We start from the raw sequence: 22,949 nt of genomic DNA, 5'->3' as shown, positions 1-22,949 counted from the left end.
CTAGAACATTGTTAGTGATTAGGATGGGCAATTTATCAGTATCTTCTGGACAAAACTATTTCAATTGGTAGGAACAAAATTGTTGCCAAGTACTAGTTGCCACCCTCAGACAGATGGACAGACGAAGATTGTGAACAAGTGGTTAGAAGGCTACCTTCAAAACTATATTTCGACACAACAATGGGCATGGGTCAAATAGATGTACCTTAGTGAATACTGCTACAATACCACTTACCACATGTCCATCAGGATCGCACCCTTCAAAGCACTATACGGGTATGAACCCCTTTCATTCATCGACACCGTATTGGGTGACAGCTGTGTACCATAGGCAAGGGACTAGTTGCAAGAGGGGTAGGACATGCTAAGATGCTTGAAGGAAAACTTGCAAAGGGTGTAGAATCAACAAAAGATGTACGTTGACAGACACAAAATCGGGAGAAGTTTCGAGGTGGGAGATTTGGTCTATCTTTAGGCAATCCTCGTTGGAGGAAACAGGGAAAGAAAAAAGAAACCATGATTTTATGGCCCTTATCGTGTAGTTCATTGCATTGGTGAAGTTGCCTATGAGTTGGAACTTCTAGAGGGGAGCCGCATTCATAACCTTTTTCATGTCTCCTGCCTTAAAAAAGTTGTGGAACAGAACATCAGGGTAGTTGTAGACCTTCTGCCGCTCAATGAAGAAGGGAAACTCATTTTGGAACTGGCCAAGATCATTGAAGTTCATGAGAAGACCTTGCGGAACTGCACAGTGAAGGAATATTTGGTGCACTGGAGACACTTACCATTGGACAACACGATGTGTGAAGGCGAGCACATTCTTATAGCATCCGACATTGCGTTTTCTTGAGGATAAGAAAAATTTGGGATCAAGGGACTATAATGTTCCTATCATAAAATAAATTATTATTAAACTTTTGTCAATGGCCCGATTGATTTAGTAGATTTCCTCGACGAGTATTTAAGCACGGCTTGTAGGTAGTCGTTGGTATGTGATTTGATTATTTCTTTGTATTGTGAATTCCTGTTGGAGTTTTGGATTGTTTGCCATTTTGGAAGTGAAAGATCTTTCCTATTTGTCTCTTGCAGTTTTGGTGGGATTCAACCCTCACCCTATTCCGTATCTGTACTAATTTGCTCAGATCTAGCAAGTCGAAGCACCACCTTTGTAGCAGATGCATATATATATATATATCTCTGGAGTTGTATTAAATCACTCATTCTGTCATTATACAACACATTTGGTGACTATATTGAATTTATATCAATTGCAACACAATCTCCTCATTACGAAAGGTCTCCAACTCCATCATTTCAGCCCCAATAGCTCACTTTACGGCCACCAAGTTCAGCCGCATGACCTTCAGATCTACCATATGGCCATATTGATCTACTGTACGACCATCTTGGCCTACCGTACAATCATTCTCACGACCACTCTCCACTGTACCCTCCATCCTACCACCACCGTACATTTCTCCCTTTTGGCTCTTGTATGACCTTCACCTTATACCATACTACCCTTGCAACATCCCTCCCTTGTCCACCATATGACCTATTTAAGCACAACCTCCTTCACCATACAGACCCCATTTTGTAATGTATGGACTGCCATTTGTACCAAATCAATCACTAGTGGTGTTATACGGACACCACACTGCTAGGTCGGATAATCACAAAAGACATATCCTCCAATGGTGGCCAAAATCAGGAAAAATATGCCTAGAAAATTGTGTAAATACCTAACTTTGGCATCGAATATCAGCAAATGAAACATTTTTACAGATTCTCTAGTGATGACATTAGGCAAAGCACATAGATCTTTCCATAAAAGGGTAGAAAATGGAGATTATGCAAAGGAAAATTGACTGTAGAATCCAAGAGATAGAATTATCTTCAAAAGCGGCATCCTCAAAGCATACAAGAAAAACTCATAGTGACAGAAACAAGTAATGGCGGCCTGAACATGGACGCCTTTTTCAAACCCTAACTTTTTTTTTTCAGTATTTCTAGAAAATGCAAATGAATGAATGGAAGGAATTTGTTCTGTTTTAGGGTTAATCTAAAAAACTTGGAGTAGGGCTTCCCACGTTGCCTTTTCTTGGCCAATTGGTATTTCACCTTTTGAATTTTGCCTTGGATGACTTCGTCGGCAATACATCAAAGAAAATCAAATAGTTGTAATATATTTGGAGTTTAATGTATGTTTATTATTAACTTTGCATCATTTTTATTGTAATTAATATTACTTATATTGATAGCTTATAAATCAATTAAGCAAATATTAAAGGTTTTTATACAAAGTTAATATTTATGTTTTTATACTAGAAGAGAAGACTAAATGACCCATCTTCAATAATGCATGGAGATTGATGAAAAAGGGAAATGGGTCTTCTAGTTTGATAAAGTCTTAATGAAGAGGTGAGTGAGTTGTGTTTTGCCAAGTGGTGACATTGGTTTGGAGTCAAAGAGTATTTTAAGGAGTTTGTTTCAAAGTTGAATTTGACTTTTGGTTTGGAGTCAGAGTATTTTTAGCAGTTTGTTTCAAAGTCGAATTTGACTTTGCCTAGGTGGTTTGGGGGTATTTATGATCAGTTTGAGCACTTTAGGGGTTGTTTGTCATGATTCATGGGTTTCATAATGACTTAGTGGAGTTTATGAGGCAGTTGGTCATCATTTTTGGTGATTATGTCTCCTATTTTGGAGGCTTTTTTCATGGATTCGACCCCGAGGGGTTTGCACTTAGTATTTTGACTCCTTTTGATTTGCCAGTTCTGATTATGCAGAGGGAGATTTTGTGACATTTTTCTTGTGTCCTTGATGTATTTTTCTGCATTTTTTGCAACTCAGCTTTGGATACTTAATATTATGACTGGATCATTTTAGAAGTCTATTTCAAATACAAGCTTTCTTTTCTTTGTACAAATTTGTGTAAACATATGATGGATATAGGTTCCTTGTGAATTTCAGGATTCCTTTTTGCCTTGTCTCAAGTCTTACCAAAACTGCAGAAGTGTAAGTTTGTTTGCAGGTTACCGTGTCTGTCTATCAAAATTTTGGAATTGTTAAGTAAATATCATCTATTTCTTAGCTTTCTATCTTTTTAGGAGCTTACTATGAAATATTTATTCAAGCCGTTACATAATTGAAGTTTTGAATCATCAAAATAAGGTCTTGGAAAGTGAAATCAGTTGTTTTTTGTGTCTACATCTTTGGTGAATTACCTGTTAATTAGTTTCAAATTTTCAAGTTTTGTGAGTTTCCTGCATTCTTCTTTTCCCTTTTCCTTATCGAGTCCTTAGAATTAGTTTTGAAGAGAGAATTTATTTTAGGTGATTATCCAACTTGTCCAGCCCAATGCACAACATCATAATTATTAATGCTGGTTGTAGGCTTCTCCCCACTCAATTGTTGAGCCTCCAGTTTGATTGCAGCCATCACACAGACCCCTAAAACAAATTGCAGGTTATCTAGACCAGATTGCAGACCAATGTATGCAAATGTCGGGCCTCTATGAAGTTTGTAGAGCCTGAAGTCTTCAAAAGTGAAATCAGTTATTTTTTGTGTCTACATCTTTGGTGGATCACTTGTTAATTAGTTTCATTTTCAAGTTTTGTGAGTTTCTTGCATATCTTCTTTTCCCTTTTCCTTATGAAGTCCTTAGAATTAGTTTTGAAGAGAAAATTTGTTTTAGGTGATTATCCAACTTGTCCATCCCAGTGCACAACATCATAATTATTAATGCTGGTTGTAGGCTTCTCCCCACTCAATTGCAGAGCCTCCAATTTGATTGCAGCCATCATACAAACCCCTAAAACAAATTGCAGGTTATCTAGACTAGATCGCAGACCAATGTATGCAAATGCCGGGCCTCTATGAAGTTCGTAGAGCCTGAACAATAATTTGCAGGACATGTTGGCTAAAAATACTTCTAGCTTGCCAATGCATCTAACACACCGATGTTGAAGTCATCCACTTCAAGCTATAAGTGGATGGCCTCTATGAACTCTGTGAGAACATCTGCATGATAGCCCTCTGAATGTAATGTCCCTACTTATAATTGGAACAATTTCTTAACTTCTTCTTGCTTATTTTTTCAAATTCTTACACATAAAATGAATAACGAGATTATGCGCATTTCCACTTCTTTTCCAATCAATCAATAATATATGTAGAGAGATTATTTGTTCTATTAGTAACTACCAATATAAGTGTTCATATTCAATGACGTCTTCTTAGCTAGCCTAAAAGATTAGGGCAATCACTTCCTTGTTTGTCAAATGTTTACTTTCAGATCCACTAATAGACAATATGTATATTGTATAAGTTTCTTTTATTCTTCTTGCGATATATATATATATATATATATATATATATATATATATATATATATATATATATATATATATATATATAGTGTCTTATATTATATTGTCCCCGATCATAAACTATGACTTTCGTCCCAGACTAGGATTCTCTTATATGAATTGGTAACTCCTTTCTTAGTGTCGCTAAGTTCAACCTTTGATATTGCTTGTACTTTGCTCGGAGCTGTTATTTCACAGTGTTGGAGTTGCTTGGTTCGATTTAAAGGGATGTTGCTAATATTACTCCTCTCGATTCTTCATTTAACGAGTTTACTTGGCTGTGATTTGTTGGGACGATCCCTTGGCTACAATAGGTTGGTCCTATCCTTAGTATATTGCAACCAATGGTGTGATGTATTTCGTTGCTGGATACGAGAGAGTGGGTGTCTAGTCATCTATGCTTTTACGAGTCTATTCTGTGCCTTGTTTGGTTGCCACTCGTATGTACTAGTTCGTTGCTCTGCGTTATCTGTATGTGGTTCCAGATTCGAAAGCGACTAAGGATGTTGTCTTCTTGTGGTTTGATTGTTCCCTTCGAACAGAAATTGCTGCGTTAGATCTTCTCGTGATGATTAGTTTCCTCTGAGAGCCTCCGTCCAATGTTTTTCTTCCTTTTTACAGTATTGGCACTTAATTGTTTGAGAATCTTCTCTACGGGGTGTACTTGTCCACCTTTCATTTTGCCGACTTTGATATATCCCTCTCCGTTAGTCGATGATCCTCCTATTTCCGTGCTCGAATCTGTAGTTTTCTCCTCCGTATATAATGTAGAGGTCAATCTCCATGTTGATGTGCCTTGTTAATTTTCACTTCGATCCTTCCATGCTAATATGCTCTTCAATGTTCAGGTGTAAGCTGTCCGTCCTTCATTCTCCCTCTTTTTGTCTCTGTCAGCGCGATACTTGTATGCACGATTTGTGAAAGGGTGCGTCTGTAGATCATAGTTATCGGGTAAGTGTTGTTGTTTATAATTATTATTATAAGAGTGTTGTTATTATTATTATTTGTTAATTAAATATTATATTACAATAAAAAATATATTTTACATTAATTAAATATTTTTATATTTAAAAGATTTTATTTTAAATTATTAATTATATTCTAATAATTACAACAGCATGATATTTGATAGTGAAATGTTAAGCAATAACAGGGTTTTATTATTTACTTAATTTATGCTAATTATGATCATAATTAGTTTTAATGTCGAATAATAATTTATTGTAATTGGTTCATTTACTATGTTTATTTATTTGTCTATTATGTTATCTTCGTTACCGTATAATTATCAATTTATTATTAAACTCTATTGGCAAAATAGGGGACATGACACTAAATGCCTCTTTGATTGTGCTTTCTTGGTTAATTCTCCTAGCTACTACTACCTTTGTATCTTTTACAAGTCCTTGTAGAACTCGCTCTTTGTTGGTCATCACATGTGTGTAATCATGATACATTTCAACAGATGTGATGACTTCGTACTCACACAAGACGTCCAAATAAATTTCCGTCATGTTGTTCCAGGCACCAAGATCTCTATCTAGCAACTTGAGTTGATGATTGAGTGACTTGAGAATGTCATTCAATCCAGCGGTAGTCTCTTTCCCATTTGCTTGTGTAACTTATCTTGACATTGTTGAATGGTGTGCCTATGCAACTATCACATGAAAGTTCCATAGTGTATGAACATGGTCGTGTAAGGGGTCCATGGAAAGCTTTTGATGTAAAAACATGGATTTTAGGAAAGGTATGGATAGGGAGAATGGATATAATGATTGAGGACAGAAAATGAACAAATGGGTCAAGCTCAAAATAGCTAAAAAGTGAGTAAAATAGCCTATAACAGTATTTTTAGGGTGAATTACATATATGACCAGCAGGCTTAAATCTAAGTGAGCAAGGAGAAAAACGAGTAATATATTGAGCACCTAATGTTTAAATAAGTGCAAATGTGAGATTCTATCCGATAAGCATGTGGGAAAGACTTCAACTATATGGAGGCACATGAAATGCATAATGGTGGGGTTTTAACTTGTATTCGCATCCAAGGGGGAAAAAAAAACTTCTTCCTTTTTTGAACGGGATTTTACACCCGATTGTAAATGCAAGTAAGATGAGACCTTGCATAGTCAACTTTGGAAAATATGATGTAAGATAGAATTAGCAACTTCATATACACAAAGAAATGCAACTTTGAAAATGGAAATGACAAAGATTTGCAATAACTTTCAAGACAAATATATACAAATGCCTTACAAAAATAACCAAGTAAATCTTACCTCAACTCCACCAAAAATGAGAAAGACAAAAACCTTGTCCAAATCTTGAGAAAATCTGAAAAAATCCAAGAGATGTTCGGATTTTAGATTTGTCCAAAACCAAGACCTAAATGGATTTCAAAATCCTCATAACATGGTTTGAATTTGACATGTGGAATTGGTTAGAGAAGAGCAATGAACAAAAAGTGGAACCAAATTTGACTTAGCAACTCCAAATGCAGAGACATAAAAATGACGTCTAGGGCAAGAAAATAGCTTGCAAAATGATAAAGAACAAGCTGGAAATTGAAATGCTTACCCTAGAATGCTTCTTGAAGTGATTGGAAAACATTATCCATGAAGAAATGTGAAGTTTTGACCAAATACATGCCCTAAACGGGCTGTATTCTATCAAACGCATGTATTAAAACACATGCATATCCTTAAAAATTGCCACTTTTCAAAAAGCCTACAAAAACACCTTGAGTTGGACTAAATATGGGTCTTTTTTGAGCAAATGCATATGCCAATATGTTGTTGATACTAAAATGCACTATTGGAGACCCAATGCACACCACAATATGCTTAAAAACTTTCTCAAAGGATGCTGAAAGTTAAAATGTGTTTTTTGAGTGCAAATGCATATGCCAAAAACATGTAGTAGCATCAAAAAATCAACAGCATATGTAGGCCTGTTCAAATGCTGCCTTCAAACATGGTTTTAGGGAGCAAACATGCATGTAACAACATAAAAAATCGCCACATTTTCCCTTCTAGTTAATGACACACTTTTGGAATTCATTAACACGTCTTAACATATATGCAAACCCTTTAGAAATCACCACTTTTGGCTTGATGAATGAAAACACTTTTTTAAAGGGCAATGACATGCATAAAATCATGTGCAAAGTAAAGAAAAATCACCACCATGTCATGAACACCAAAACACACTTTTTGAAGGCAAATGCATGGACTTTTGAACATGTAAAATGTTTGAAAATCTTTACTTTAGATGAAATTTTTTGAAAATCTTTACTTTAGATCACATTTTTAGAAGGCATTCACATATATACAAAACACATGCAAAATGATAGAAAATTGCCACTTTTGCTCTTGAGGAGGAAAACACATTTTTAAATTAAAACCATATGTATTTGGGACCAAAATGACCACTTTAAATTAAATTGAATAAAGAACTCATTTTAATTTAATAGTTATATGCAAATGGGTTTCAATAACCCACTTTCAATGATGATTAAAAACACATGCATTTAATTATTAAAAAATGGACTTTAAACACAATCTCATATGCAATCACATTTAAGAAGCGCACTTTTAATGATGCTGGGACTTTAAATTTATTGAAAGTGGATTTTCATAGAGTATTTTGCATGTGGATATATGCAATACGAAATAAAAATCCCACTTATGCACTTAAGTCATCTCATATAATTATATTTAATATTTAACTATAGTTTTTTACAAAGTAACATGAAAAATAGTCTTGAAAAAGGCTATTTTCATGAAACATAAAAAACTATGGTCAAATCAAGTTGGAATGAGTTGAAATTTTAAAATAGACTAAAAAATTCACGCTAAATATCAAATATAACTTTATATCGTGCAATTGTCAATAAAAAAGCCCATTTTTATGAGGCTTTTACTATAAATATTCAATTGACTTGAAAAACCACAAACTTTCCCTTATAACTTGAGCTAGACAACTTCACTGTAATGTCCCTATTTTTAGCAAGTTCTTGCAGTTGGCCAAGTCAATTCACTATTGCGATCCTCGTGAGCTGACAATAGGATTTGAGGGTCTCAGATGTGTGGTTATAGGCTTTCCAGTAGCTTATGGGGTGTTTTGGCTCCGTTTGAGGGACTTACTATTTATAGTAAATCAATTTGTTGGTTTTGATGAGCTCAGTTGAGTTAGAGTTGGGTGATGTTCTTAGTTTTTATTTTGGGCTTCCGGTTTGAGCTCCAAGAATCTTGTAGGGAGTGTCTAATTATAGTAAGTCACCTTGTCAGGTTCATATAGTATCTTTCATTATCAAGATCACTTTGGTGTTGTCAGATTTTGATTCCGATGCTTCTTCAGTTGTTTTCACAAGATGGGTGAATTATTATTATTATTCATCTAAATACGTTCAGGTTGTTATTTTTGTTGGTGTTGTTGGTTGGTCACCTTAGTATCATAGCTCGTTGGAACCAGGACGAAAAATTTTAAATCGTGGGAACAAGAAACAGTGGCCTTGCGTGTCAAAAGATGAAGTTATGGTGGAAAAAGTCATTTTTGGAGCCAAAGGCAATTAATAAATTATGTTAATGACACTTTATTATATTTTAATGTTGTGTATAGGAAGCTTCTTAAATGGAGTTCTTTTGGGAAACTAGTGCCATTTGAAGATAATAAATATGAAGACATTTGATGAGAAAAGCATTCGATTATTTGATTATCTTATTTTGTTTTGTCGTCTTTGTGATGTTTTTGAAGTCTGATTTTTCTAGTGCCCTTGCTGAAGTATAAGGGTTTTGTAAGAAATTGAGAAAAATAAAAACTAATAAAACAATCCAAGGGAGCTTAATGTGAAGAATATTACCATAAACCAAATGAGTTTCGTAATGGATCAACAAGAATGGAGACGAGATTTTGAAAGGGGAAAACAAAGAAAACCCCTTGTGTAATATTAAGAATGTGGCAAAGAAGCCTAAGGAAGGAGAGAGGAGGAAGAAGGATTGTGGAGCAAATTAGCTCATTACAATAACATCAAGAAGATGTAAAGTAGTGTAGAAGAATGAGAGAGGCATCTCTTTTATAGAGATGAGAAAGGAGTTGCATGTGTAACTCCCATTTCTATGAATGCCACCATTCATAATAAGTGTGTGCAAAGTGTTAATATCTTTTTAAGAAGAAATAAATATTTTCCTTAATAAAGGAATTACAAAAAATGAGTTGTCCTTACACATGGACAATAGGACAAGAAAATGACATATCCTCCACATGTGGACTAGTCGACAAACAATATAAGGATACCTTGGTTTATCCCATATAATAAATAAATACAACTAAGGAAAGATTACTACTTCTAACAGGTTTGTTCTTGAGAAGTTCATTGTAATTCACAACTGAGGTATTCTATATTAGTTTTTTGAGAATAGGTCTTTATCTCCATTGTTGTATACACTGCGGTTGGGAGATACTGTGGTGTTGGGAATTTGGAATTTGGCATTCTTGTACTGTCTTTACTGTTGCTGAGAAGCAGTTGGGTGCTGGTTAATTTGGAGTTGGTTGAGCACCCATTTATATTTGCTGTTAGGCATTATTTTCTATCTGCACTTTGGGAGTAGCGTTTTACATATCTACAGTTGCATTTGTTTGTTGGAGAATTCTTTTGCTGCTGCTAGACTTCATTTCAAAGGGTTTCAATGCATGTCTTACCTATAAGTTCATGGATTATAACTTCTAATTTTTATGGATATTGTTGATTTAGATAATAGGGGATATTTTATCAATTGGGTTGTTGGTATTTTGTGAAAAATACGCAATATCTAAGTTGATATTAAAATATGGAATTTTCAGTTGTCTATTTCTTATTAAATATCCAAATATTTGAGCTGAAATAATCATTGTAATATCTTCTATTTTGCTGCTATATTGTTGTATCATAAATTGGAAAACCTCAAAAACAAAAAAAAAATCATTTCTTTGGCACTGATTGTTTGAGAGCCAGTAGGGCTCATTATAGTGGTATTAAAGCTTGCTTGCAAAGTGTTTGACGAAATGTCAAACAATTGAATTATAAAAGAATTTGGTGTTTGATGAAGTTATAATCGGTTGTGGTTATTACATCCATTTCGGACCTAAGTTAGCTTGAATCAAGTGGAATTCCAAGGGCTATTCATCTAAGGAAAAAACAAAAGCAAAAACTATTTACAACACAAAGAAAAACAAAGAAAAGATGAGAAAGTCAACAAAAGATCAATTGTTTGCAGTGGAAGACGGAAAACTCTTCCGTACAAACCATTGGGGATAATCTTGACAAAAAACTTTGTAAAGAACAAATAGACAAGACTACACAAAGAACAATCTAGAGATAATGAATTGTTTTCATGATGTACCATCAATGAGTAAAACAAAGAGGATGGGCCTACGAATCCATGAGTCTACACAAAGAACAATCTGGAGATAATGAATTGTTTTCATGATGTATCATCAATGAGTAAAACAAAGAGGATGTGCCTACGAATCCATGAGAAAATTGCATAGGGTTGCCTCAATTTTGTGATGTCAATATTGAGGTCAATAACATGAAAATTCAAATGTAGGGCTAGACTATTAAATCATAGGGCCTGAAATAGGTTTTCAGGCCAATGAAAATTGATGCAGGTCTGATATTCGAGATCGCAGGTCACAATTAGATGCAAACACTGCCATAGTAATGGACGACATTCCTCTAATTGCAAAACAAATTTGCCCAACCCAAACATAGGACTTCCAACAACAATATCAGATAATTAAACCTGTTCCAAACCAGACCATTCTCTTGGCAGCAGTCCACTTCTCAAGCACAAAATAAATAGGAGAGAAGTGATAGCAAAATTAAACAAACTCACAACACCTATGATATTTTCCAAAGCAATAGTAGTACAAAAATGGAGATTCAATTTCCAAAGTATAATTAAATCAATATACCTTAGTAGTGATCTAATACGCTTCTCATCTCTCCATATCAAACCCTTATACCTCAGCAAGGATTCAAAAAATCAGAACTTCAAAAGTGTCACAACGACAATGAAAGAAAATAAGATTAACAAATGATCAGATGGTTTTCCCTTCACAATCAGCTTATGTATAAAATCTCCAAGAACCACTTGTTTCCCAAACGAAACTCCACCTAAGAAATTCGACATTAATTAGAAGCTTATGATTCCTTGCACTTTTGTAATTAATACTTGGCTTATAACTAATTAAAGAAATGGCCCCTTCTAATGATGACTCAACCCTCAACTTAAGTGGAGTTATAAAGTTAAATTATAACTTTATAATAAGCCATTTAATGATTTAATAATAATTTGGCCAGTAAAAATATAGTAACTCCCAAAATAGTCATCATTTAAATATGTCATCCAAAATCGGAATCGCACCTATTATTTCTCCATGTGACCAATTGCACTTTCCAAAAATAAAAAAGGTCCATCTCAATCAACACCTGACTTACCACAAATAGTAAGTACACAAAACTAAGCCCAAACAAAGTCCAATCTGAGTCAAATGAAGACCAACATATAACTTACTAAATTGTGGAGAAGACAAGAATCTCCAAAGCCAAGCCTCTACCTTAGAAGATCCTCTGCCCACAATAATTAGCCTACAAGGATCACAATAATAGGCTAATCTCTCCAACTTGGATGCTGGCAAAAATGGAGACACTACATACAACCTCCAGGATGCTCATATGGCCTTGGTTCATACACCAAACACCCTATGAGAAGGATATATCTTTCATTGTTTGACACCTACTTGGATACTTTGTCGCATAGTATAATCTCTCTAATTTACAATGATAAGGTAGATTGTTAGTAATAGGAATATTAATATTCTCGGAATATGAAGAAATGAGGTATGAAGATGTAATAACCCTGATTGGTTATAGATTGATAAACACTTAGTTTGATATTTAGTCAAGCACTTGGCAAGCAATTCTGTTATCACTATCTATGTGTTGTTTTAAAATTCCGAACATAATACTGGGAAGTCTAATGAACTACTCACAATTATCAGATAAATCAGGTTTCAAGACTTTTTCTTAGATGAATGCCTAACAATTATTATACAACTCTGCCTTATGTGTTTTGCATATATAATTCTAAACTGGAAGTATCCTTTAACAATTAATACTGAATTTTATTTGATCGTAATAAAATCACAATGATATTATTGATTACTAGAATGAATCTATTTATTTGCTACAAGAAAAATGGTTGCAATTATCGGACAATGATTGCAGCTCCAATATAGATAACCAATTGTTGCAAGTCTCTAGTGCTGAATGCAGACGTTCCCAACTTGATCGCAGCCACCAAAAAACTGATCATAGGGCCATAATTCCCTATGCAAGGCACTTAGCCATTGGTACTTATTTGTGAATGCAAACCTTCACTGGAGATTGTCATGCATATAGCAGGCCATGGGCTCAAGGCAATCACAATAGTATGATCACAGGATGCTGGTGAAGTTGCACAGGCCTCCCAATATAACTGCGACCCCCAAAACTATCTTCACAAGGGCCAATTATTGATTGTAGGTCAATAAGGAATGTGTGTGGACGTGAGGAAAATTATCTACGCTACCATGGGGAAGTTCGGCAGCCTCCTAATTGGCTATTAGGTCACCAATCAAAATGCAGGACTGTAACTATTGATATTTCATCTCCAAAATCCCTCATACAAATGGTCCCCTTAGCAACAACAGGTAGAGTAATGGAGATGCCACAAGTTCACCCAAATGCAAGAGTGATCTCTATATTTGCAGGAGAGATTGCAAACAATTTCCGAATACCAGATAACAAGGAGCATACACAATTCCATAATTCTCAAGTAAAATGATATCTCCCAACCACACACAAATACAATAAGGAGATTCAACCAATTTCAGAGTTAAATCACTATACCTCAATAGTGATTCAATACACCTCTCAGCTTTAAACCCCTAAACTTCAACAAGGGCATAAAAATCAATCTCAGGAAAATTCTTCACAAGCAACAAAAGCAAATAGACAACTGAATCCTTTTTTCCTTCGCAATGGGCTCATATTTATAATCCCCAAATGGTACTTAGTTTCCCAAATGTAACTCCACTTAAGAAGTTTCATCATCACAACATCATTTTATAACATTAAATATAATAAAATGCCATATAATAATGTCGACTTAAATAATTAACTAATCAATATGAGCTCATACAATAAATAGCCCCATCTAATGCAGGTGATGACCAACTGTTTGCACCACCATCTGCACTGCCAAATATGGCTACTACCCAAATAAGACTTCTTACTAAAAGTAGTAAGTCCGCTACTGAGACCCTCAAACCTCACTGTTATTTCATGAGGGTTTCTACGATTAATTGACTCAATCACTAGTAGGAGTTTGCCAAAAATGGGGACATTACAGAAGATTCCCACATGCAATAGTATTCAATAATGATAGCACTTTGGATTACAACAATTTCAGGCCAAGAGTAGAATAGGGGGATGATTTTTCACCTCTAAAATGGTACATGACTGAACTCCATCAGGGATTAGCATATACAAAGAAAATACCAAAATTCACATACCTACAACAACTACCTGTTGTTATGTAGAGCTCAATCAGATTCGGAGGTTAGTTTCCCAACTTCCTTTGGTGCAATTTCCCCCTAGATTTTGTTTTTCTTTGGGGGTTGGGAGTTATTTTCTATTGGATGACATATTTTAGCCCTAATTTTGTAACTGACATAAGTCTTGTGTAAAATCGCTTAGGGTTAGGGATTTTGTAATGGTATGATGCTTAAGTAGCTTCTTGTAGCGGTTTTCAGTTACATGTGATTGCGGATTGTAATCAAGTTGAATCATTGGATAATGATATTGGACTTGTTGTTTGGTGGATGTAGCGTAGGGATTGAGTGAACCACTTTAAATCTTGTGTCTTCTATTTGATTTATGTGTGCTTTATTCCTTTGAGTAATTGGATATATTTGCATGTAACTATTATTTCCTAGTCACATGATTCGCCGAATTTCATCCTTTTGATTCAAATTTCAGCAAATTTTAACTCTTTCCAAATGTCATCCAAATTTTATGATATATAATATAATACGGTAATTTAATATAATATTATTTTATGTTAAACTGATATTGAGTTATTTAGTTAAATTATTTAACAATGTTAAGCTATTTAACAATATTGTGGATATATTACTAATATTTAAAAATATATAAATATATATAACTAAAATTTAATGTCAATTTTTTTTTTCCGAACATTTACCTTTGCTAAATTTTCATTCAAATTTTATGATCGACAAACTCGAATTCGAACCTTGTGACTTAGATTATTTCTATCTCTACAATCCTAATATCACTAACTCAGCCTTCTATATGGCTCCAAGAAACTTCTCGAAGGAGTACAATGTGCTTACACAACTAAAATCTTACAACTACTAAGTTAAAAATGGGCCCAAGGGATATTAATATTAAGTTGTGGGTTATACATAAATAACCTTAAATTAAACTATTTATTTATATTGGGGACATTACATGAGAGTTCCAATCTAGGGGATTTTGGGAGGTTTCATTCAAGAATCACACTAGAGTTTCATTGATGTTTGATTTCAATCTTCTTCTTTAGTTTTAGAGCATTTTATTGTCATAGTTATTTCATAGGGACTCTTTGAGGGGGGCTTGTGAGCTCATTGCATATTTGTTAAGCTATTTGTGTCTAGTCATACTTTCTCTAGGAGGGAAGTGCATTTTCTAGTGGCAGCAATTTGATCAAAGGAGGCCAATTATGGTTTTTGGAGGATTTATCAGTAATTTGTGGCACCATTCCTCTTATCTTCCCTTGCTTTTAGTCATCAATTTTTGAGCAGTTTTCTGGAGATGCCTAGGGGTTTGGAAGCCCAACTTTCTATTTCCTGTTTCTGTTGCTCAATATTTTGTATATTTGCAAATGGCTAAGTTAAGTAAATGTTTGTAATAATATTTAATCATTTGGGTATCATCAATTTTACTTCTGCATTGTACTTTCAAAGTGTATTGCAATTTGCTATCATAAATCTGTATATCTTGCAATATATATTTCTGGACTTTCAATCTTCTTCTACCTTCTTTCATCAAACTCAAGCAAACAAAATAAACACAAAAAAACAAGGGTGCAAATTACAAACATACATAGACAATTTTCAAAGTTTGCACTTTAATATATAGTTAGCCCATTCCAATGTGCATCCTTGAGGGATCATCGCCAGTTTGGGCACTTGAGAGAAATTTACTACTTTTAGTAAATTGATACAATTGATCAAAACTATTACTCACTATATTCAATCATCATTTTTTATGATCAAACTAGATCAACCCTATAAAGGACAAAATTTACTTGACAATTACAGGGGACAAAGACAACCCTTACATTCAACATCTTTATGCATAAAACTGACAGATAAACATTGACAAAATATTGAAGGATTTCATAATAGAAAGTTTTGTAGTGGTACAACAAGATACTTATTAGGATTCTGTGTACACTAGTTTGTTCAGATGAAGGCCACCCTATTGTAGTGATTCCATCATTTATTGTGTAGTGGAGCTTGTTAGTGTATCATAGATAAGGGTATGAGTTTAACTGTTGTCATTGACTGAGCATAGTCTACCTTTTAGTACAAGGTATACATGTGCTGCTTATCACACAATCTCCCAAAGAAACTTGGTTATTTAGACTCTTTTTGCTTAAGAGCAATCAGTTTAGTTGCTTAAGCAAATATGGCATGCCACTATCTCTGTACATGGATCAAAGGCACAGACATTTGATCCCACATGACTCTGCAATGTTGAAATGTATGTAAAAGGTGTTCTTTAGCTATTGCTAATGGTCATATTTTTGTACTTTATTGGAATACTAGCATTAAGATTGACATGATATAGCTCATGAATATCTGTCACTTTCATGACATACATTGATGAGCAATACTGTTTGAAATTTTTTTTCTGGCATTCCTTTTTGGAACAATTGTCTCTTATAAATTTTGTAGTAAAACTTTCCACCTAGTGATAAAATATGAAGAAATAAAATGGAACAAAGCATCTGAATTTTGGTCAGGTGTTTTAGTTTTTTGTAATTGCCTAATCATTGGTGCTAATAACACGTATATTTAATGCAGGATTGAAGAAGGATGTGATGCAAAATATTCCTCCTAAGAAAGAGCTGATTTTGCGTGTTGAATTGAGTTCTCTGCAGAAAGAATACTATAAAGCAATTCTGACACGCAACTACCACATACTAGCTCGCAGAGGTCAATCTCAGGTATTTATTACTGAAATAACATTCATTGTCAGTCATATCTAAGGATTAGGATTTGTAGTCATTCTTATAAGTCTTACATTTTTCTATATTGCCTTAATTCAGATTTCGCTCAATAATGTTGTGATGGAACTCCGAAAGCTATGTGGGCATCCTTACATGTTAGAAGGAGTGGAACCAGATGTTAAGGATGCACAAGAAGCATATAGGTTTCTTCTTATATGAACTCTTTTTCAAGGATACCTATTTTAGGATTTACAAATTAGACACAAGAAACTAGTGTTTCTAGGCATACGTACTTGTGCAAACCACTAGTTTTGTTTTCTTATTGTACCTATATTGCTTATTGTGACAGGAAGCTTTTGGATGCTTCTGGTAAGCTTATTTTGTTGGACAAGATGATGGTCAAGCTTAAAATTCAAGGTCATAGAGTGCTGCTTTATTCACAATTCCACCATATGCTAGACATATTGGAAGATTACCTCTCTTACAAGGTATTGATGAATATAAATAGTCTACCAAATATTTTCCTTGATTGATAAGGTTTTTGCGCGAACTCTAATTTTCTTACAATTTTTTTAACTGATCTGTAGCTTCATTAAGAATTAGCATCATATCTGTTAGATGTGGGGTTAGATCACCCCAATTGAATCGTTGGAAGAAAATTAAGTTGAAAGAGTAAAATGGACTCGTGTAGATGGAAGCTCATTTTAGCAGAAGTAAAGATATGCAACATAAAAAGATATTAAATTGTCCATGTCGTGAGTCCCACTGTTAAAAACACACTGTAAGACAGAAAATCCTACAGAGATCCTCCTTTACCAGTCAGCTCCATTTGTTTGCATTTGATTCCATACCCTCAGTTTAACTTTACATACTAAGATCAATTTTGACATCAAAGAAACCTCACAAATGTAGCACTTCGCATGTTCATTCTTGTGTGGTAAAATATTTCTTTATTTTATGTCAAAACTTGCATTACAATGTAATTATTTTAGCCTCTTGTTGACAAAGGCATAGAACCAACTGCCAAAAGGATAGTGCAGAGCATGACCTCTATCACATTCAATCTCTGTATGGTTATTATACTTTTGATTTTTTCAATAGAGCATTGACATAACTTCCAAAAGAAAAAAGGGTCTAAAGCCTTCATTCACATGAGAAATTAGTAGTCCTTATGCATTTACTTCTAAACATTGTCATGCTTAAGATGCTAACTACAGTTGTAGAGAGAAAAAGAGGATTTATTAATTCATGCTTGGGATCCACGAAAAGCATGTCCACTTGTGTAATGTCCCCAATTTTAAATAAAATATTTTAATTAGATTAATTAATTAAATGGTCCAAAAAATTAATAAATATCACAAGGACTTATTTAATTAATAAAGGGGCTAAATTTGCATTTAATTATCCTCGGTGTTTATCGTGTCGACTTTCTTTTGTAAACCCTCAGGAGTTTCTCCGTAGGGGTATTTAAGTGCCACATGTAGATAGATGTTAGTATACGATTTGGATTATTGCTTTGTATTGCGAATTCCTGTTGGAGTTTAGTATTGTTCATGGGATGTCCCTTTAGAATTTATATAATAATATATATATATTCTATTAATTATTTTCTATTAATGTCAAGATCATAAACTAATATAATATAATTTTTTTTGGATCGGTTAATATAATATAATTAATATTAAGATGAAGTGAATAAATTAATAATTAAATAACTTAAACAATAATAGTTATTGTTTAATTATGGAGTTGGTTTTGATTACTATGGGACTTTTACCTGAATCTATTAATTTAAATACACCCCAGTGAAGAGATAGAGGGGGACATGAATTATGGAGTTTGTCAAGACTAACATAGGGAGCCATTTTGTTTACCGTACAGGGTAAAAGGATAATTAGCACATGTAGTATAGCACGATACAAGACAGAACAAATATTTTATTCATATATGCAATATGCACTCAATGCTTACAATCTGCATACAATGATTACAACAATTATAATTCCATTCCGGATGGTGTACATCTACCTTCCCGAAGGGGTGACTCAAGCATCACACAATCGTTCAGATACTATTCTACCCGTCGGCTACAATATAAAATTTACCGACAACATCATCCCCCCCAAAAAGAAAAGTCGTCTCCGGATGACAATTACAAAATATCCAAGACAGATTAGCAAAATAGAATACGCTAATTGTGACTAATAGGATAGATCTTTTTCTATCACATCACATTCACATTTCTCTTGTGCCTGCACCAAACTGGTCTCCAAAACACATTGCATCTGTAACCTTTGCTAACACAATACTGTCATCTTAGCCACGCTGACCTTGATAGCCACTTGTGTCGCCTTCTCTGCTTCAACTCCTTGGTACGCTAAGCCAAGTGTTGCTCTACTGCCTCAAGTTGGATGATCAACTCCTCCCGAGCTCTCTATGCATCCACCAAGATAGCCTCACGTCCAACACCTACTTTGGGTGCCTCAAAGCGTATCACCCCTCTTGAAAGGCTTTCTCTAGTGCTCTCTCCACCTCTGGTAGACAGACACTCCATGTCTGCAGCAACTCCAGGGCTTATCAACTGGTCACACTTCCCACGACTGATAACTGAACTGACTGGGGGTCTAGGGGACATCGCCCCCAGCGGGGTCCTTGGGCAGAGTTCCAGGTGTGCTCCCTTGCCACCAAGACCAAATTAGCACCCTCAAACCCACAAAAAACTCCATGGAACACACCTTTTTTGTGATTTTCTTGAGATCTCATATTCTTTTTGCCAATGGCTTATGTTTTATTGCCTTTTTATGTCTTTCCCTTCTCTTTGGTATCATACATTGCTCATTCTGAACTATTTTGATTTGTCATTGTTTTTTTTTTTAGAACCTTTTGCTTCCTAAAGAGTACGGCTCCCTCCTCTTGAATGCTCTAGTATGGCCTCTAAAGGGTAACTTTATTACTGTACCTCTGCCCTTCTTTGATCCCTTTTATTATATCACCACTTAACCCCATACGACAGAGTATGTCACTGTCCTTGCTTGGCCGCATGATCCCCCAACGTTTCCCTTTAGTTCTTCTTAAACCTGTACATTCGTACGGCCCATATACTTGTGTTTCCTTTGTCCGTACAGCATACGGTCTCTTTGTTCCTAGTTTAATTATCTTTATTGTACCATACAGTCGAGTCACTATTTTTTTGCTTTGTATAGGGCCATACGGTCAAGTCGCTTTCCTAGTGTCTGTACGGTCAAGGCTCTCTTTCATCCAATTTCTGTACAGGTTCTTTTGGTATGTGGTCGTATGGTATTTTCCTCTATTTCCTACTGCCGTACGGTCTTTGTAACTGGTCGCAGTCAATGCTCCCTCCTAGTACTTTCGTATAGGCCATACAGTATGGTTCTGATGGTTTTTGCTTGATATTCAATGCTCTTTGATCCATTTGGTCGTATGGGAAACCTTGCTCTTCTTCTAGTTGTTCCTCCATACGCCGTATGGTACTTTCTCCTTTTAGCTATTGTTATTTTATATCCTGTCAATGTCGTACGGTGCTATTCTTGAGTCAATCCTTTCTATGGTATGCTACTAAAAGACTCCCAGAGACCGTATGGTGCCTTCTGTCATATTCTTACTTATGCCTACTATGAATTTTTTTTAATCCTTTATTATTATTTACACTTATTTTACATATATACACCAATATTTGTTAATTTTTAGACTGTCTCTCAGTTGCTCGTCCACAGAGGTGCGTTATTTCTTTCATGATAGACTTCTAGCTTCGACCCATTCACTACATTGGCTACTTCCTGTTGAGGGTCCATGATTTTATTGCTCTGTTATTGCCCACTTCACAGATTTTATATGATCTGACCCACTTTATTTTAAATTTGCCCAGTTTGATCTCATTGTGCCCATTATACTTCAACTCTAGCTGTCTTGATTGAAATCTTTCAACTTCAAGTGCTTGTCGTGCTATGCCTTATGCCTATTCTGTGTAACCTTCATGGCCCATTATGCCTGCAATCGTTGCTCATCAAGCTTATTTAAATTATACCATCCCTCCCTCAAACTTTTCATATCTCCAAGCTTGCTTTCGATCGCAATCCTTGAACTTGGTACCATGAATTTCGTTAGCTACCACTCCTTGCCATCAATAACTGTATTCTTGATTCTACAACCTTTAGTTCGTACAACTGCAATTTTATTAAGCCCTTCCTCTTTGTTTACTATGCAGACTATACGATGTGTTTTCCTTGCTGTCGACACCTTTCTACTAAATCCATGGTGTGGTGTAACCTTTTCTTTCCGCGCGGTCCGTTCACCGTACTGTACAGTGGAATCTTTCCTTTTGTTGGGTTCGTATAGTATATTCTTCCCTTTAGCTTCAACCATAACTGCCTTTCCTTCTTTCACTTCTCTATATTCCTTTGGACATTCATTTTCCTCTCCTTTCTCACCTTCGTCAACTCTTAACATATTACATCTCGAAAAGAGCTCGTAATCCTCCATCTGCCAGCAGAATAGGTTGTTCATCAAGTCTAGGTCATCATCATTTGACCCTCCTAATCTCAATACCCCTTCTTCATTTGGTTCCATTCTCTTTTTTCCTTCGTCATCACTTTCGCCTTCTGAGTCTGATGATGTTGTCTCCTCCCCCACCATCTGTGTGTGTAGGTTAATTATGAGCCTTTTGCCTCCGTGTTCCATGGATAGGGTGTTATGTTTCCAGTCATGTCTTACTTTTTCTTGCAACAACCAACCTCATCCAAGGATAGCATCATACCCTCTTCTTTCCAGTGGGATGACCACAAAATCTAGTAAGAATGGTTACATCCCAATCCTTACCGGCTATGCCATCAAAGTTCCAACGGTTTGATCCCGTGCTGATCCGTCGTGAGTAACTGGAAAGTAGGTGGCCACAGCGTGGGTTGTCCTCGCTTTTTCCAAATATCTTCTGGTAGCACATTCACACCCTATCCTTCGTCTGCAATTATATCTGTCAGCACAGTGCCCAAAATGCCCATCTCCACTATTGTCGAATGCCTTCCTGTCGTAAGTGCCAGTAGCATCGAGTCTACTGCCGTTGTTCCATTACTTTCCCTTGCTGTTTCCTCCATCACTCTCGGGGGCGGTGTCATATTCATAATAGTTGTTCGCAATTGTGGCATCGTGAGAAGAGGGTCATTTAATTTAATAGGAAATTCTATTTGCATTATTTGCCTCATCATGTTTTGTTCCGCTAAGTTCCTTTTCAAAGTTTCGACAGTGTCTTTTACTTGTGATTTCCTTGTTTTCATCTGCCTTTCCAGCCTTGTTTGTGCTTTTTGTAGCCTCTCCTTCTCTTCTTCTACATCAGGGTATTTTTCTTTGTTTGCCTGCTCCCATGTGACTGCTAGGACCTTTTCATCACATGTTTCAATGCTTAATAGATTTATGCCTTGCTTTGGGCATTTTGAATCTTTGTGGTCCCCCGGACCACACCATCTGCATAGTAGTTGCAGCATCTCCTTCATAGTACAGTCTCTAGTGAAGTGGCCCTAGAGATTGCATGCATGACACTGAATCATTAGCCGTCCACTCACGTTGTACTATATTCGACTTTGGCCTCCATTGTTACTATTGTTGTTATTGCCACCCCTTCCGTGTCTATTATTGTTGCGATATCCTCCCGAAGTTGCATCGTTGCTTGTGTTGTTTCTAGTGGACACTTCCTGTGTTAATAACACCTGCTGGTGTCCCTTTGATTTCATGTTAAATAGGCACTCCTTTAGGGAATGTCCCGCAACCTAGCAGATGTGACAAAACTGTTTCTTCGGGCATGAGCCCTTTGTATGGCCATCCTCTTTACAGTCTGTGCACCGCAGTTCTCCCTTCACTATGTCCGGATTCTTTTTCAAATTCTTAAATTCTTTCATCATTCGGAGCACATCTTTTTGTAACGCTCGAATCTTCTTGTTTGATTCCTCATCACTACTGCTACTTTTAGATGATGAATCTTTTGAATCTGACAATTTATGCTTTTTCTTCTTACTTGTCTTTTGTTCACTTCCTAGATTCATCACACGATTATACGTGTCGGCGTACGACGCGGGTGGTACAATCTTCATCTTTTTCAGAGCCGGCCGTAGCCCCTCCACAAACCATCATTTCTTCAAACTGTTTGCCGGTTGACTTTCCATCTTCCCAACCAACTCTTTCAGCCATCTAGCATAGGCCCAGATTGTTTCATTCTTTCCTTGCTTGGTGCTATATACCTCTGCTACAATTT

At 35.6% G+C, this 22,949-nt stretch overlaps 1 protein-coding gene across 7 annotated transcripts in view; it reads left to right on the top strand.

Annotated features, from left to right (window-relative positions):
- The window catches only part of LOC149564395 (CHD3-type chromatin-remodeling factor PICKLE-like), a 342,454-nt gene that overhangs the window by 103,411 nt on the left and 216,094 nt on the right, over positions 1-22,949 (top strand). For all 7 annotated transcript variants that reach the window (XR_016364201.1, XM_089827450.1, XM_089827449.1 and 4 more), the window contains exons 13-15: positions 16,545-16,687; positions 16,790-16,893; positions 17,040-17,178. Coding sequence is in view for 6 of the 7 variants with exons in the window: in XM_089827450.1 (XP_089683576.1) it covers positions 16,545-16,687; positions 16,790-16,893; positions 17,040-17,178 (386 nt within the window). In the remaining variant the exon portion in view is untranslated. The remainder of the gene's footprint in view (positions 1-16,544; positions 16,688-16,789; positions 16,894-17,039; positions 17,179-22,949) is intronic.

This window comes from Cupressus sempervirens, chromosome 4, assembly GCF_028749045.1.
Source record: "Cupressus sempervirens isolate cs-2001-9-10 chromosome 4, ASM2874904v1, whole genome shotgun sequence".
In the NCBI taxonomy this organism is placed as follows: Eukaryota; Viridiplantae; Streptophyta; class Pinopsida; order Cupressales; family Cupressaceae; genus Cupressus; species Cupressus sempervirens.
The sequence above is the reverse complement of the archived record's forward strand: the minus strand, read 5'-3'. Positions and strand labels throughout refer to the sequence as shown.